This window comes from Pterocles gutturalis, unplaced genomic scaffold (assembly GCF_000699245.1).
Source record: "Pterocles gutturalis isolate BGI_N339 unplaced genomic scaffold, ASM69924v1 scaffold6845, whole genome shotgun sequence".
Taxonomy (NCBI): Eukaryota; Metazoa; Chordata; class Aves; order Pterocliformes; family Pteroclidae; genus Pterocles; species Pterocles gutturalis.
In genome coordinates this window covers 61,460-80,256 of record NW_010143287.1, presented here as the reverse complement: position 1 = coordinate 80,256, position 18,797 = coordinate 61,460, and the positions used below count along the sequence as shown (strand labels likewise).

The following is an 18,797-nucleotide window of genomic DNA, read 5'->3' as shown; positions in this document are numbered from 1 at the left end:
TATATAAAAAATTATATATGTATAAGGTTTTTTTAAAAGTTTCTTCCTATTTAGGCAACAATTACACATAGACAAAGATCAAACCTCAGTGGCTTTACCTGGAATTGCTTCAGGTGTTACAAAATACTTATGAATTCTTTAATGGAAGGAGCTTTTGTGCACACATAAAATCCTCCTCCCTCCCTCCTTCATATCCATCCTACTTCTGTCCTTCCGAGTAGATTTCTCCCAGCATATAAAAGTGGGATCTGGGAGCAGACTTGTTGGATTTCAGAACTGTATGCAAAGAAGTACATTTCTTTACCTCCTTTATGCATCATCCTTTTGCTTCTCAGCTCTGCCCCCTTACATCCTACTTTGCATCAAGCTCTCCCCACTTCTTGTGTCCCTGGCCTTTTTTCTCCGCAGCCTTCCTCTTACAGCCATTGGGTCTGCACAAGAGAGCTCAGAGCCTGTGCTGTGCTCAAAAGCCAAATTCATCACATACAAGGAAAAAGATAAAAATTGCAAGAAAAAAAGTCTGTGCAGCTTGTGAAATTTCACTATTTCCATTCACATAGTGATCTAATTTATCCGAGTTACTTGAGGTTCCATCTGCTGTTCTGAGATGTTTTCCAGCAGTAATGACTATTGTGAGCCTTTTGTAAGCTTCTTTCAATTCCTGACATATTTCTTTTCCATTTCTGCAAGTACAAACATTGATTTATAACTCTCATTCTTTCAGCAGTGAACACTACACCCTAGGCATCACAGTAAGACAGATAAATACTCGAGATGATTATCTCAGGGGTCAAAGACCAACTGTATTTTCTGAACATGTTACCCGCCCTGTGGATAGGGATGGCTGAAACCCTGGGAACTACCCGAAGCAAAACAAAGCTAAAATCCCCACTGTGCACCCCAGCATAGTTCAGGAGCGAGGGGATCCAGGGGGTCAAATCGCCCTTCCCAGGTGTACAACAGCCCCAGCAGTGAATTTAGCGACTTGCCTCTGTTTCCAGCCCCAGTACCTGCAGGCTCCTCACATGCCACAGAAGCAGTAGCCCACCATGTTACTTGTGTGCATAGGAGGAAAAATAAGACTTTTCTCCACCTGTTAATCATACAATACAGTGCAGCCATTCTATCACTGTGTTTCTCAGGAGTGTCCCTGTACACACCACATAGTTACAGATACAAGCCAAACCATAAACTACAGTGCACAAACAAACCTCTTATCTCTACATAGTAACTTCCTATCGTGGGCAAAACCAGACATCTTCATCCTTGCAATGGAACCTAACCACTTCTAAGGAAAGAAAAGAAAAAAGAACCCAAGAAAGCCGCTTGTTTCGTATCACAAAGCAGCATGAAAGAAAGATTGGGCCAGATTTTTTTTTTTAACCAATTAAGAGCATTTCCATAGTTTAGACACATAGGATACACCTATCTAAAGGGAATTTGCTTTTAATATCTCATATTCCTGAAGATGGAAGGAGCACAGCTGGTCCAGGACTGGGCAGCAGACTGTATACCAAATACAATGTTTTTAGTATCTGCATTAAAACCAATTTTGTCCTCCTTTCTAACATTAACTGGTAAGTTTGTGGCTTATATTTATGTTGGCAGGCATAGCTTTTTGAAAAGGTATCAATATTGTATTGTTATCCATAGAAATTATACTTTTTTAACATTTTGAATTTGAAAACATTCATGGTGAATTCTAGCAGATCAATAATCATGTTGATGTTTTATTCTAATTTTTTTTCTCCAAAATGGCATATGAATTGTACATTTGAGTTAATATGCAGCCTCTGAGGAGGCCATTAACTCAAACATCCTTGCTGCAATTAGCTTTTGTCTGCTATGGATCAGTTCCCATATTTTCTATTTGAAGTCAAGTGGTGGTAAGTCTGCCCAGTTAAAGGCAAATCCCAGCCAAGATAAAGTTTTTTTTAAGAAAAGCAGATGCCAGGCAAAAACAGTTTTCTTTTTTGTGCTGTTCACACCCCAAAAGACTTCTTGATGATCCCCCATAACCTTCCTTTTCTTTAGTATGCTGTGCTTGAGAGGGCCCTCAGCTCATCAGTTTGTGCTGAAGCTCATACAGGGCTTGTCAGCTCTGTGTCCAGGATAACTGGGAAGCATTACCTCCCCACTTTTAAAAGTGTTAACTTCATTTTTCAAAGGAGGCATCAGAGTATAGCGCATATATATATATACACATACACACACACACACTGTCACCAATCCCCTTTAAAGCTTCCAGGCATGGTGAGTTCACTCAATAGGTGGGTAGGTTTTGGCACTCTAAGTCTCCAGCTGGTGGTGAACTACTGAAACTACTTAAATAAACATCAGATTTCCAAACCTGGGTTGTTTTGGTTGTGTTGATTGCTCTCTGTAATTACCTTAAAGGTACCACCTGAAGTCTTAAATGTCTAATTAGTACCTGAGCATCCCTTCGTGAGCATCAGGTGAATCACTGATCATGTCCCAGAAACCACTAACTATTTAGGAGTGAGTTATTAGAACCCTTCCTGTTGTGTAAGGAGAAGAGTAAATTTGGAGGGATCAATGAGCCCTGAAGCGTATGCTGCATATTCTATTTCACTATTTTTATTCCTGAATTAACAGGAAACACCGTAATGTATACCATGACATGGTTTTGCTGCGTCAGATCTATCATGAGCATCTGAATATTAAATTATTAAGACAAGAGGTATTCGGACTGTCATCTGTGCCCCTGAATACGAACTTTCCCATATCCAGAGCAGCACCAGGCTTATGTCTGCTGTGTGCAGGTTTACTATTTCTTGTGCTATTAATTGCACTGCTGAACACGTTTCACTGTATGTCCCTGTCATCCACAGACCTAATAGAAAATTATTTTTCACTTTAAATAGAGTTTCACTCTGTCAGCACTGAAAGGAACAGAAATAGTTTCAAATTCATTTATTTAGAATTAACTTCAGGCTGTCAGATAAATACACCCTTCAAACTATCTCACGTTTCCTAGGTGAACCCTGGAGGAGTCGGTGAAATGTAGTAACATGTCCTGCGTGGTTATGGGGTATTTTGCCGAGAAGCCAGGAGAGATGTTATTTCAGTGCCATGGTTTATTGCACAAAAATATTTAACAGGCCCTCCCAAGGAACAGCACTCTTCATCGGTTTCATGGCAAGCAGAGCAACTAGCCCCCAATGGATAACTGCCTTCTTCCTTTCCTTTTACACACTCGCCTTTCTCCTGCCAGGGCAGCAGCAATGCAAACAACCAGGCCTGCTTTAGGAAAATCCCAGTAACCAGCAGCCCCCCAGGTCACTGCAACAGCACCTGGAGGGGCCAGGAAAGGTCCATTGCAAAAACCTTCTGTTAGCACAGGAGAAAGTAGCAGCTTGATAGCCTTTGTCCTTATTCTCCAGCATCTCAAACGGAAACTGAGCAGCATCTGTGGTACCACACAGCAGCAGACTACCAAAATGATATTTTTCAGTGCATTTAAAAAAAATTATTATTATTTTTCACACTTGCCTTCCTCCTGGGCAGGTCCCACCCCCTTTCCCTCAGGGCTGGTGTGCCATGGTGCTGGCAGCCACCAAAGGATTCCCCAGGGTATTGGGGTAGCAGCAGGTCGGGGTGGCTCAGGTCGGGACAGAACCTCCCAGTCCCCCTCCTGGGGCTGCTCCTTTCTCACCTGCAGCATTAGTACCCACACCCTCACACACCTGCGGCTTAATTTGGCATTGCTTGAGGTTGCCCAAGGCTCATTTTGCATAGCTGCAGGGGATGGTGGGCTAGTGCCGGACTTTCCCAAGAGCTCTGAACCTCTGTGGGGCAAGGGGGGAGCAGGAGGTGATATTTCAAAGCAAGAAGAAGTCCCAAAGTGCTGGAAAGAGCAAAAGCCCAGCATCTGTGCTTGGCTGAAAGGGCCACCCGGCGTAAGGAGGAAGGCCACTGCCAAAGGAGGGGGTTGCATCCCTCCTTTTCTGCCCATAATGGCGTGAAAATGGAGCCAGGCTGCAGGTCCCTCAGCAGACCCTGAGGACCCCAGGGGTGGCTCCCTTGCACTGGCTGGTGACAACAGCCGGAGGGTTCCTCCTCAGTCCCTGGGTCAAATTCCTCCCTGGTGTAAGCTCCCGGGTCTCCCTGGGCAGCCCTGCTCCCCTCCCTGGCCCGGTGATTATCCAGTAAGCTGCTCATGTCAGCTCAATTTTGATAAAAGCATCTCTAGATTTCAGGCTGGGGTTTATTTATTGAGTTTCTCTGAACTTTTCCTTTCTCCTTCCCTCCTGCCAAGGCCCAGAGATGGCACAAGCCCTGAAAGTAAATAGAAAATGCCAAGCTTCGGTTATTTAGGTCACTGTAAACTACACGCTTATCTGCTTCCAGAATACATAAGCCATAGGATGTCGTCTGAGGTCAATACAGAAGGATAAGGGCTAGAAAGGTGGTTTTGGCTGTAGATATGAATAAATCAGGATCACATGGGGGAAGCATACTTTTACGTTCAAGCAGCCTTTTTTAATCTCGGAGCCCTCTTCCTTTTTCCTCAAAGGATCCATATTCTTCTGCCGACAAAGATCTTTTTATATCTCCAGGTTTTCACATTCTGCCCAGCAGCCTATCGTAAGAAAGCACAAATCTACTAAATAGTAAAATGAGGGATTATTTCCACTCATCTGTTGACAGACATTTCTCCAAATTGGATCAAATGATTAAAGGTATTAGAATGACGTCTTGCAGATCCAGATCAAATCATTTGAAACCTTGAGACTGTTTCTCCTTTGCTTGGAAGGAACCACCAGAAATAGTTGTAGGTGCTAATTGCCCATTATTCTCATTAATGTGTAATTGTTAATTTGTATCTTTGAATATTTTACTTGCTTGAATCCTAACCAGGGGAGCTCAAGATGGAAAGACCGTGCAGTGGCTCGCTTCCCGCCATGCTGTTCGGGGTCTCTTCCAACGCCTGAATGGTTCTTCCTCGAGTCACTTACGCCGAGAAGAGGGATCCAGGCTGTGAAATCTTCCAACATCCCACATTACGAAGATGGCACTGCTGAAAGTCAAATTCAACCAGAAGAAACGGGTAAAACTAGCACAGGGACTATGGCTCATGAACTGGTTTTCAGTGTTTGCTGGAATCCTTGTTTTTAGCATGGGCTTGTTCCTCAAAATTGAGCTCCGGAAGCGAAGCGAAGTGATGGACAATTCTGAAAGCCACTTTGTGCCCAATTCATTGATATTGATGGGTATATTATCCTGCGCCTTCAATGGTTTTGCTGGCAAAATTTGTTATGATTCTCTGGATCCCGCTAAATTTGCCAAGTGGAAGCCTTTGCTGAAACCTTACCTGGCACTATGTTTCGTCTTTAACATACTCATTTTCTTCGTTGCTCTGATTTGCTTTCTCATGCGGGGCTCGCTGGAGAGCACGCTGGCCCAGGGGCTCAAGAATGGCATGAAGTTCTACCGGGACACAGACACCCCCGGAAGATGCTTCATGAAGAAAACCATTGACATGCTCCAAATTGAGTTCAAATGCTGTGGAAACAACGGCTTCAAAGATTGGTTCGAAATTCAGTGGATCAGCAACAGATATCTGGACTTCAGCTCCAAAGAAGTGAAAGAGTAAGTGACTTTGTGGGGTTTGTATCACATAGTATCATTGTTTGATCAGTATTATACTAAAGAAAGAAATGTACATCGAAACAGGCACTGACTGGAGGCAGGGTTTGTATGAAATGCTTTTTTTTTTTTCTCTGTTTTTGCTCAATAAGCATCCCAAATGTTCAGCTACATTGCTTCCTCCCCTAACAAATTCCTCTAACATTATCCAGGACATAAAAGATAAAGCACCAAAATACAATTTTCATTCTTATGCAGTGCAACGTAAATAGACTTTAAGAAGTATCAGAACTTTGCTATTCCTAAAGCAGATTTCAATGTGACTTATTAAGTCCTAAAAAAAGAATTCCCTGGATGTATGCTGCTGACGCCACTTTTAAAACTCCATTTCAGACGTTGGCAATTAATCAGTTTAATGGAAACAAACAGAAACAGTAATGATTTACCAGTAACTCATGTGTTTTAAATCCTTAAGATTTAGAATTTTATTTTTGTATTTGGTCAGTGGATTGCTTCAGCACTGTGACAGTATTGAGCCATCAACACCCATTGACGTTCCTAGCTTTACAGTGTCCCTTGTAGCCAAATGCACGTTATGTTCTCTCCTGTATAAAAACATGTTCAATATATATACTCATGCCTGATTTTTATAAACCTCACATGAAAACAGCGCTAGTTCCCTCTATACAAACCAGAGCAGATTGTTGTCCAGAAACACCTTAATGGCTCTGATGTCAGTGCCCAAAGAGGCAGTAATCTCAAAAACAGGTTAGACGCTGTAAGTGCAAGTGAAAAATAAACATGAGAACAAATGAACTTTTGAAATTAAAAAATGAGCATTGGACATAAATACCCACAACCTCTTAATAAATTAAGCATCAGGGGAAGAGATTGTTATTCAAAGTTCTTTGGGAACATCATTTGTTAACGTTCATACCCTGTGGTTTCACAAAGGGTCTTGTAAACTGGAAGTAATCTGCTTTTTAAATGTACTTCCCATGTTAAAAATGTCTGAAGTGATTTTGAAAAAGACTTTGTGCATCTCTTGGGATCCCTGCCTGGCTGCGTAAATGATATTTTACTTGTGTGTCTCTCTGCATATTGTTTTAACGTGTTGGGTGGTCTGGTTGTTTTTGCAATTCTGAACTAGGACTTCATAGTGAAAACTGTTAGAGGCTTAACCTATTGCACTGTGGGGCTGCAACAAATACATTCCCTATTTAATAAGGGAGTATTTGCATTGTGAAGGTATGCCCATGGGTATAAATAACTACTGGAAAACATAATAAGTTCACCTTGCCAGCATTATATGGAGATTTGAGAGCTGTAACTTAATCCAGCAGCAGTGGAAGGGCAAAGCACAAAGGGGGAACAAGGTTATATTGTCCTTAATAAATGATGTCTTGTTTGGGACTGAGACTGGCAGCAATTTCTTTGTACTACTCAGGCAGGAAATGGGGCATTAAAAATCCACAAAGGGATGTTAATGAGTGAATTCAAGGTTTGAACTACGCAGTGGTGCACAATCTCTGCACACATTCCTGGTGGGATACTCTTGCCCCTTTGAAGTCAATAGCAAAGTTCTCCTTAATTCCAGGGAAGGTGGGAGTCCAATCCCTACAATGTGATTTTTATTTTATTTGTAGAGTGAAGGCTTGATCCAGTCTCTCTGAAACTGGTAGAACATTTACACGTCAATGGGAATTAGACCCAACTCAGAGCACGCTTTACATCTAGAGATAAAACCTCAGCTGCATTCGGTGTTTAGATATATTTAGGTCATGACCGCAAAGTGGAATTTTTCTTTACCAGGCTGTTGCAGTCACCTCTCTCTCTATGGCACAACTTTAAAATATCCATACAGAAAGCTACAAGTGATACTCAGATTTTTTTCACCTTTCTGGATCACCAGAGCTCTCCATTCTGTCATTCTTCTAAGCAAAATGGCATTTGTTAGATTTGCAGTCCTCTTATTATAGTCTTTTTTTGCAGTGCCAGTGGAACTATTTGCCTTCTAAGTATCTCTCATCTAAACATCTCATCAGGCACCAGAGTAAGTGCTGCAACCACAGTCTCAAATGAACAATAGTTGGGGAGCTCCTGCAAGGACTTCAGAGATTTTTCAACATCCTGTTGCTGAAGCACATTTCATGTTTTAAACACTGTCTGCCTTCCCAAGCCAAGAATAAATGCATAACCCCTTCCTGGAGCTATTATCATCAAAGAGAAGCTCTTAGGCTTGCTGGATCAACGGTCTAGCTGGATATGGTGGCTCCTAAGGCTGTTGTGGGTCCTTTTCCAAGCTCAGTTCACCTCCAGCATCTCCCTTCCACCCTAACCGTGCTGTGATCACTCTTTTCTGACTGCCCTTGCCAAAATTTCTCTCTGCCATTTACTTTTCTTTAAAAACTAATTTATTTGAAGAAGTGACCCGAGAGGGCTCATTGACATCATGAAGAGTTAATTATAGACTCAGTGTAGCCTTGACATGGAAAAGGATTTCAGAGAGGAAAAACAGCTGGGACGAATGCCACTGTACAGACAGGGGACGCAGAGAAATAGTATGGCCGGGAGGCACTGTGGACAATTCATATTGCCTTTGCTTTCCTTTCTCATGCAAGTTTGTTCCAGTATATCTTTATATGTGTATTTGTGTATTCATGTTTGTTTCTGCCCTTGCCTATAGTCGGATCAAAAGCAATGTGGATGGAAGGTACTTGGTGGACGGTGTCCCTTTCAGCTGCTGCAACCCCAGCTCCCCGAGACCCTGCATCCAGTACCAGGTCACCAACAACTCAGCTCACTACAGCTATGACTACCAAACGGAGGAGCTCAACCTCTGGCGCCGCGGCTGTCGGGAAGCCCTCCTGCACTACTACAGCAGCATGATGAGCTCCATGGGTGCCGTCGTCCTCCTCGTCTGGCTTTTCGAGGTAACCCTCTCCCCCCAGCCGTGCTTTGCTGAAGCGCCAGCTCTGGAGGGGCAGAGTGGACTTCTAAGATAAAAACCAGACGTTTGTGGGCATCATAACCTGAAGTACAGCTTTGCTGCTAAAATACTCTTCATTCAATGCTAGGAAAACATGTCCTTCTGCCTCTGGGAGATGGCCAGTTTTCTAGCCAGGGTGTTTAATCAATACTAACACACAGGGAGGGTGGGCTGGCAGCAGCACGAGGGCTGGCGCGTGAGGTGCAGGATGTAGAGGTAGGGCAGGATTGGGTGGTCAGTGGGGAGGGTGCAGCTCACTGTGCAACAAGGAGTGCAGCAGACCCCTTCTAACCCTTGCAATGGCTGCTGCAAATGGCATTGCCAATTTTAAATTACTCGGCTTTTTTTTTTTTTAAATTTAGATAAATGCAAATTTTAAAAAGATGCATTATATTATGATACAAGCACTGGGCAACACCCATCCAGGAATGAAGATGCTTTTTAGAAAATAAACACCTACCCGAATAATTTGTGAACTGAACAAAATATCATAAAGTTACTTCATGTTGTGTCGCTTTAAAAATAACGACTCTGCAGGGCTGAGAAAGGTACTACCTCCTTGTAGCACTGTTATTCTGGTAAGAACAGAAAGAGAAGCTTGTGTCTATGGCCAAATTCAAATGAAGAGTTCTTGAAGAGAGGGCAGTGGCAGCTGCATATGAAAATCAGAAGGTAATTCAAAAACTCAGAGGAAAAATGCACAGAAATACTAATGCCAGCTGTGAAGAATCATTACTAGGAACCTGAAACATACCTCCTTGTAGGGTATTAACAACAGTGATAAGTTAACATTAATAGCAGAGATAAAAATTTAGTATTTTATTTCTAACTCTTCAAAGTACACCTAGGTAGTATTTTCAATCTGTGGTGCAATGATAAATATGATCTTCTCCTTTTTCCTTCACCTTTTTCAAAATAAAAGGTGAGATTTTTCTCAGGTAATCAGAGGACTTTCAGGGCAAAGCTTTAAAGAAATATCACAATCCTGCGTTATATTAGTTGGCCCTCCTGAATATTTATGACTTGCCTGATAGTCTACCATAAAGGGTCCAGATTTGGGTCTCAAACTCCCTCCGCTTTTAAAGCAAACTTTGAAAGGAGGAAGCAAAGCAGGAAGCAGACTTTAATTCAGTCTCCACTGAAAAGCAACCGCTCTCTTTAAATTGCAGTCAGGATAGGAAACCATTTTGTACTGATCAGGAGCACAGCAGAGGTCCCGACTCCGGGCCAAAGTAAGACGTCGGGCTGACCAGGATGCGACCCAGCAGTGAGTTAGCATGATGGTTCTGCGCTTCTCATCTTGCCTTTGGTTTGCTAAGAACTTACAGAAAAGTGGAAGAACAAAGGAGAGCCCTGGTTTGCTTTGCACCTGGAGCCGCTGTGAGCTCAAGCCAAGCGGCACAGCCACAGCACCTCACCAGTAAAGCCCTTTGGGGGTCGGCAGACGACTCATCCAGATGGTTTGGTGGTACTGAGCTGTGGGAAGGGGAGAGAGCACAGGGGAAAACACTAATCACAGCTGTTACTTTGAGCTGAGGAAAAACGTTACGTGCCAATGGGCGTAGGGACCTCAGGGATGGCCACTTATGTTTAACGTTTCTATATTATGTTCAAGGAAGGATAAACCTATGTTGAAGTATCAAAACTTCTATTTGAAAAAGACGCAGCGTGTCATATTTTCTGAAAGTATATTATTATCCGCATGCTGCTTTTACTAGCAAAAGCTGTAGGCTTCCCAGGAGTGACAACCGGTCATGAGGGTGACAAAAAAAGAACACACCCTGCTCTAGCTAAGCCGCCTGAGGCTAAACCCTGGCAAACAGATGGGCCTCGCTGGGGAAGGTCAAGCAGAGCAAGACTGGCTGTCTTCTTGACCTGCCTCAGCCCACAGAGAGGAAATGGGGGGTGTTCAAGGGTGCCCTGAATAGAGCATTTCAAAAGGAAAGGAGGGCAGCAGCCAGTTCCTGAGATGCTCCAGGTCCTTCACCTGTATAAACACGTGACTGTTGATAGGTCACAGCTACTGCAGTGGCCCAGACCCTGAGATTCATCTTACAGATGGGGCCACAGAGGGAGCCCAGCACTCAGCTCCAGGAGAGCGATGAGACAGGAGCAGGAGGTGCGCTGCACATCAGGCACTGGAGAGCGAACTCTCTGATGCACTGAACACCAGGAGTGAACTCCTGATAATCCTCAAAGCCAGCCCACAGGCAGCAGGGACCCTCCAGAAGGACACGGTTTGCTCTGCTGGCACAGATCAAGGGGCTGAACGTGCCGTGGTGCAGGGGGATGCGCCAGCCCAGCCTTCCCACACCTAGCCCTGGAGAAACACTGCAGCTTTGTTCTTCCTGCCACTTTAAAGTCACTGTGAAATGACAAGACTTTTCGTGACAGTTTATCCATTGGCCAGGGGAAATTGTCACTCAGCGAGACTGGGCTAGCTTTGGGACCCTGATGGCCAGGACCTTTTTGGCTGGATTGTGATTAAGCACAGGTCTGCAACTCAGAGCCACAGACTGGTTCGGGCTGGAAGGGAGTCTGGAGGTCCTCTTGTCCACAACCCCCTGCTCGAGCAGGGCCACCTGGAGCTGGTTGCCCAGGACCATGGCCAGATGGCTTTTGAATATCTCCAGGGAGAGAGACTCTAACACTTCTCTGGACAACCTGTGCCAGTGCTCAGTCACCCTCACAGTGAAAAAGTGCTTCCTGATGTTCAAACAGAAACTCCTGTATTTGTGCCCATGGCCTCTTGTCCTGCCCCTGGGCACCACTGGAAAGAGCCTGGCTCCATCTTCTCTGCACCCTCTTTTCAGGTATTTGTGCACATTGGTGAGATCCACTCTGAGCCTTCTCTTCTCCAGGCTGAACGTTCACGGCTTTCTCAGCCTCTCACACAGGAGAGAGGCCCCAGTCCCTTCATCATCTCTGTGGTCCTTTGTTGGACTCCCTCCAGTATGCCCACATTGCTGTTGTACTGAGGAGCCCAGAGCTGTGGCCTCACCGGTGCTGAGCAGAGGGGAAGGATCACCTCCCTCACACTGCTGGCAATACTTTTGTCTAATGCAGCCCAAGATACCATTTGCCTTCTTTACCGCAAGGGCACATTTCTGGCTCCTCTTCAACTTGGTGTCCAGGAGGATTCCAAGGCCCTTCGCTGCCAGTCACCCCCTGCCTGGGATTGTTCCTTCCATGGTGCAGCACTTCAGCAAAACTGATGGTCCAAGACTTTATGCTGTCATATAGGAAATAGACTAATTTACCAGACAGTTCTCTCCAACTTCCTGGACTCTTCTCATCTGGCAGAGAAGGCAGGCTCGGGTCAGTGGAGGTGATGTGCACCCAAATATTTTGCACTGCTTTTAGGAAATCTCAACCCCAGGGACCCAAAATCTTCCTGAGCAAGATTTTTAAGAAAATGAAGTCTTAACCTGAGAGAAGATGCAACAGAATCTCATCCGAGGGCAGGTCAGCTGCTCCCTTCTGCACAAGCACCTTGTTTTTTTAAAGCACAATCATATTTACTGACTTAGAGCCATCCAGGAAGCCTGTAAGTACAGCTAATTTTGCTGTCAACTAGTGGGACTTAGTAAGTCAGACACAAAAAAAGGCTTCTGCTAACATATAGTGAGGTAGCAAAAAGTAGAGAACAACATGGAAGCCATCTTTTGTGTCCAGTCCTATTAATCGTTACTTGCAACAGCCGTTAATAGGAAAGATACTAGTCCTGTGACTGAGAGCAACAAAACTGGGGCTCAGATTGAAAGGAAGATGTCAAACGCTTTAAATCCCAAGATTAGTGTGATGTGATTTGTCTCTTCTTGTGACCTGTATAGAACAATGTTTCAACTAATTTAAGTCATCACAGTATTGGGCAGATCCACAATAAAATTAGACTATTTCCAGATTTAGGGCCATTAGAACCTTCTTTGAGGATCAAGGTATTGTGAATCATGCATTCCTACGTTAAACAGAATGAAAATTTGCCTTTGGATATGGAGGTATTTGATGGAGCTTGTTTGTTTGACCAATGTTTTCCCCATTCTGGTCTCGAGTGAAGGCAGAGAAACATCAACATCTGAAAATTTTGAGGGTAATCATTGGTTACCCTTTAGTCTTCCAAGAATTTAGAGGCACTGATCATACACAAGCAGGTGACCAGGATAGACATGCTAATGAGTGGTCCACAGAAGAATGAACTTGAGCAGTCCCATGAGTCCAAAAGCCAGATGTGAATTCTCTAATTGGCCACGCTATGTGGCTGAATGCCAGCTTCCAATCTGCCCAGCTACCCAATGCTGTAATCCTGCACAACAGTTTGCAAGGTTCCTCCATCTTGTATACAAAAACCTCAACAGAGAGCAGCACCTTGCAGGTCCAGGGCAGCTCTCCATGGGCCTCAGCTGTGCCACCAGGTAAGCAAGACCCAGGGATGCCAACTTCTTTAACCATTGGGGTTTAGGAAGACCAGAGATAATAATTTCCTTGGGAATTTGAATAGGATAAAAGAGGCATTGTACTTACCTTACAGAACAAATCCTATGAGGTCATCAACAATTATAAGTGGTCTCAATCTTAGCTTTACCTAGCACACAAAAGGCTAAACTAGTCTTTTGCTTCCCTGTCCTGACCACCTGCTCTACCACCTCATTAAGGTGGCTCTTCTGGGCATTGTGTTTTCTTTCTTTCTCTCCTTCACAGATCAATCACTTTTCTGCATAAGCACCGCAGTGGTGGAAGTCAGATTGTTCTGAATGGCGTCAGAAGGCAGGAGACTGGCTAAAAACATTCTTGCTCTCTGGAGGGACGTTTGAGGTGTTGCCAGTGTCAGGAAGGTTTCACCAGCATAGCCAGTAGGCTGCTGGGACTGGTAAATATTTTATCAGAAATAGAAATTTGTTTTAGATGGAACCAGCAAGAGATACAGATCACCTTCTGCCTTGGTTTCCTTATTTGCACATACCTCTATAGAAACAAAATTAGAATTTGAAGTAGGCGAGCTGAGGGCTCAAATGTTAACGCTGCTCTGTTGTGCACAGATGCTGATTCATTAATATCTCCTTGATCAGATTACTATACTTTACAAACATGTTAAGGTCAATGTGAAGTAAAAAATATTTAAAGCTAAAATGAAGTGGACGATGGAAGAGGATGTTGTTGCACATGAACAGCTTTATGTACGTCTACTGCACAGAGGCAGATGCTTCATTAACATTTCTCAGGAAAAGCCTACCCTGTTACAGGGGTACGTGGAAAGCCCCCTTGTGCACATGGCCACACAAAGCTGCACGTACTCACTCCTTCCTAAGCTGGTGAATCCACTCATTGGTTATCAACTGTCACACCTCCCATGGCACCCACTGATTTCAGACCTCAACCCTCCTCCTTTCCTACCCATGAAGAGACATTTTCCTCCTGCCAGCTCCCCCTTGCCCCTCCTGGCCATCCCAGGGGAAAGGCTGCCCAGGATCTCCTCTCCTTTGGAGGATTCCTGCAGCCCTTAAGCTGTACCTTTTTGGTGCTTTTGGCATTCTGTTCACGCCACCAGCCCAGGCTGCTGATAGCGGAGGATGGTGAAGATGTGGACGAGGGTATAAAGGTTTGCCTGACACTCTGTCTTTTCCATTGCATGGTGCAGATGTCCGTGATGGTTGGCTTGCGTCTTCTGCACACCTCTCTGGAAAGCATTGCAAATCCTGAGGACCCTGAATGTGAAAGCGAAGGATGGATCCTGGAGAACAGCCTGAAGGACACTTTGAAGTCTGCGCTGGAGAGTTTGAAAAAGCTTGGTAAGTTCAATCAGGTGGAAGCAGATGCTGAAGGGGCCGAAGGAGAGGAAGGTGGGAAGACTCCAGCCATCACAACGGTCAGTTGAGCTTCTAATTGATGTGGACTTTTTATCGGAGAGGAATAAAAAAACTGAGATTTGTGAATATCTGCGTTTTAAAAGCTATGTATCAACCATCAGAACACATTTCTACGCATGCTTTTTTTTTTTTTTTTGTATATGGGAGTATACAACATAGTGCATCTTGGGATAATACATTTATCCACAATATGAGTACATCATATTCATAACTTCTGGGGAAAATGACCCCACTAGGACTTGCAATATTCACGTGGGACAGTTAGTTAAAAAAAAAAATGCTGGCATCACATGGTGGTCAATTCCATCTTATTTTGAAATTAAAAGTGGAATTTGAAAAGTTAACTTTTTTGCTCAAGTTGTTTTATCGGCATACTTTGTGTACTTCAACTTTTAAAGACAAACAGATTGGTTTTCTGAGGAGTAGAATTTTAGAAGTCAAAGGAAGAAGGATTTCCAGAATTGCATATAACTTATTAGACAGGTATGTTGACAGAACTCTCATATAATGTGATTTTTGTTAATGTGCTAAGCAATGGTATTTTCTGCTGTATTCTTAAGATGTACATAGAACAAAATGCAAATTTATGCTGAGAATTTATGTACTAAGCAAAAGTTGTAATTTAATGAAACAACACAAGTATCATGAAAACAACATTAAGGTAAGATTTATGGATTTTGTTTCTCTGAGTTTTTTTCAGCCTGTATAATTTGAATGAGTATGTTGTAGACTTATACTTCACCTTGTATTTCAACAAGCAGAAGTGTAGAAGATTCCCCTTGTAGTGGGTGGAATCAATGCTATGAGCATGTGCCAGTTACGGTTATTCTGGACTTTTAAAAAAGTATGTAATCTCATAGCTTGCGCCAGAATATTCAAGCCTAACTGTTTTTAAAACAAGGAGAAAAAAACAAAACAAAACAAAACAAAACAACACAAACCAAAAAGGTTGCTTACAACTAACACTTTAAATGTTTCCCAGGGTCCTAGCAAATGGATACCATTCATCCACAAGTACGTCAAGCCTCAAACTTTGAGGCCAGGGAAAAGTAAGTTAAGATCAGTCCCCAGTGTGCAAACTTTGCAAGTTTTGTTTTTCTTTATCAGTGACAGGGTCCCCTTCATTGTATCTTTTCAGTCGAAGTGAAGGCACATTTTGCATAAGCTGCATCTCTTCAAACACAGTCATAGCTGGAGGACCCTGTTCTCATACACAGAATTGGAATAATTTTCTGTGGTGCATGGCATCTAGTAAGGGAACAGAGCATCATCTTGAGTTCATCTGCAGCTGCCAGATAAATTCAGCTAAAGGGAAAGAAACCCGAGAGAGCAAGCCCCAACCCCCTGCACAAATAACTGCAGCCATCTCAGTCCCTCAGCTATGAGCCAGGCACCACGCTCACCTCTACCCTGTCTGGGCAAAACCTCTACTTCTCTGCAGGGTACCTGGGAGAGTTTTCTCAGCAGGTTCCTTCCACATGGCTCGTGACCAGTCTTCAGATGAAGCCACATTTGCAGCTGCTAATCATTGCACAGCCCGTTAGTTTTCATTCTTAATCACTTGTGCACTTGCCCCAGCAGCACTCAGCTCCTCCAGCTTCTGTTCAAACTCCTGCTAGAACGGACACAGCAGTTCACAGCAGGACAGGTAGGGACGTGTCCGTACATCAAGCCATAGTCTATGTCTTGGTGGCCAGGCTGTTTCAAGCCATCTGCATGCAAGGTTTGATTCTGACAGGTATTTGTGGCATCCTTGCATTTTTTCAAAGCTGGTCAAAGCTTTTAACTTTCGTTACAATAATGAATTTAGTTACAACAATCAATTAAAAAGTTAACTCTGTTCTTTTGTCTGTGAGACTGACTAGAACAAGGGCAACTAAATGTAAAAGCCAACTTGCTATTCACCACAGCCTATCGTCTATTGCTTTGCTGAGGGATACTTTGCATGGCAGAACTGTACGAAGCAGACCAAGTCCTTCCTTCTCAGTAGGACCTCGGTATGACCGGCTGCTCCTCTCAGCTGGTCCGTCAGAGAAGAACAGGATTGTGGATGGCGCATGATGTGGCCACATGTATCAGAGAAGAGCTTTTCGGAGGAGTCATGTATGGATAGGAGCTGCATTGCAAGGGTTACAGTTTTTCCTTGTGAGGCTTCAGTGTGCTGTGATTTATACCAGTTACTTGACTAGACATACGATTTTTCGAAGAGATCTAGATTTATTGCTGCCCTACAAATCTGGTTTAGGTCATTGCTTTAGACAGGACTCTCCAATTATTTGTGGGCTCTAATTTTTTTTCAGTCTATTGCTAATGCAACGTAACAAATTGTCAAATTATTCTTTCAGCGCCACATTGGAGAAGCCATTTCCCAGAGTAAAGGTCTTAGGGTATCAGAGAGATTTATGAAGCCTAGTACTAGAATTGGGGTTTTGTACCAATAAGAACAAATAGTGTACACGCTAATGCTGTCTATAATAAAGTCTCCTTGTTAACGAGGATCTTTGTAACATCTTATGATTACTACAAGATTGTACTATGACTGCTTTGTAAAATATTATATGTAATATATCATACATCCAATCTTAAATATACTTTCTTGTGACATTGCAAATGCTGTTCTAGATAAAGATATCTCTGCTGCCTGCAAATGTAAATTTAGGTATTAAAAATATATATTGCAAGTAAAGACCTCTTTAAAGAAAATGTTTAAATATATAAATTTAATACAGATTTCTTTAATTTGCATTACTGCTGACTTTTTGCTTCTGAATTCATTTTTTGTACCCATTTTATGTGTTCCTATACATGGGAAGCTTTTCCCCCCTCTATATAATGCTCTTAGAGAAAGAAAACCTTCCTCTTCCCGTGTGTCCAAGCTGAGCTCCGGATGTGCAAACAGACCCCTAAATCGCTTGCTTCTTACTGAAAACAGAATTTGCTGGACCATTTTAGCTGTATCCCCTTGTAGTACATAGGAATTACAACATCTTCACAGGCCTTAACTTCTAGATGTGCTCAACAACTACCAGCATCCTTATGATATTTGACAATCAGCTAAACTGGGTTTATAAATTATTTTTTCCGCATTTAAATCTAACTTGCAACAGACATGCAAAAGAAAGTATTGTTGTTATTTTAAATTTAAGTCTAAAGCTCACGTAGTCAAATCTGCCTGCAGCAATCCAACACCTTCTCGAGCTGTGCCCTCATTTTCAAACTAATAAACTTCAGAAGGATGTGAGCTTAATTCATACAAACCAGGCCACTTCTTTTTAGGTACCTCCACATGGATTACCGGTTTAAATCCAAGTGCTCAGACCTGAGAGCCAGCCCAAGGCCTTGAAGTGTAAACCTTTAAGAAATATTATTTATTTTTTAAAAGAAATGACAAAAAGTGCATCAGTAAAATGTTACTGATGACATTTATTTGAAGGGACACAGAACATTGACTAAAGTGCTTTAAAGGAGGAAATATAAACAGCTTCCTTAAAGCTATTAATTCCTAAGTAGCCTTAATACAATTGATAAGATTAGCCTCCATGCATTACATGAGCTTGGACATTCTATAATGCCAGACAAATGCATGTGTGCAGCTTAGCAAAGAGCATGGGAATGCTATAACGGGTCGTAGGCACTGCACACTTCCAGCTAATGGTCAGGGAAGATTTTTCAAGGCTGATGCAAAGAAAAAGACATCCCAGCAAAACAATTACTTATTTTCACCTGACTTGATTGTTTTATAAAACAAACCCAAACACCACCCTTACCATAGCCAATGTACAATGGGGGCAGATCACAAATGCTTATTAAAAAAAAAAATAAAGAGCATTATTAGAGATTAGTTAATTAAGAGATAAGGCCAGAAAAAGAGAATGGTGCCATGTGATAACAGGCCCCTGTGGGGAGATAAAGGCTTAGACAAATTTATTTCTGGTAACAGGAACGCAGCTATCTCAATGAAATCTAAAGTAATACCTATGTGAAACCTTTTCTTCTTTATTTTTTTAAAATTATATCAGACCTATAGCGTTCAGTGACTGAAACACTTAAGTATTAAAATACCTCTCTCAAAGCATCTGCATTTGCTGATCCTGTGTGAATTCACAGATATTATTTTGATCCAAAGCACATTTGGGAGGTGGGAAAGCTGGACGACACCCTGGCCTGGAGCTCAGCTTTGTGGGCATGACCTCTGCAGCACCCTTCCCTGGGGAACGCACCCCATCGTGCAGCCTCCCCCCTCCCATCCCACCGGCCCTTTCTAAAGCAACACCCACAGAACAGAGGTTGCCTGATTTCCCTGTCTCTACTCAAAAGAAGGTTAGTCCATAAGC

The 18,797-nt window shown here is 43.0% G+C and overlaps 1 protein-coding gene across 1 annotated transcript; it reads left to right on the top strand.

Moving 5' to 3' along the window:
• Positions 1-4,729: 4,729 nt before the first annotated feature.
• PRPH2 (peripherin 2 (retinal degeneration, slow)) lies at positions 4,730-15,145 on the top strand. Its single transcript, XM_010084666.1, has 3 exons — positions 4,730-5,613; positions 8,297-8,543; positions 14,235-15,145. The coding sequence occupies exons 1-3, from the start codon at positions 5,033-5,035 to the stop codon at positions 14,469-14,471; spliced, it is 1,065 nt and encodes a 354-aa protein (XP_010082968.1). The 5' UTR covers positions 4,730-5,032; the 3' UTR covers positions 14,472-15,145.
• The last annotated feature ends 3,652 nt before the right edge of the window (positions 15,146-18,797 follow it).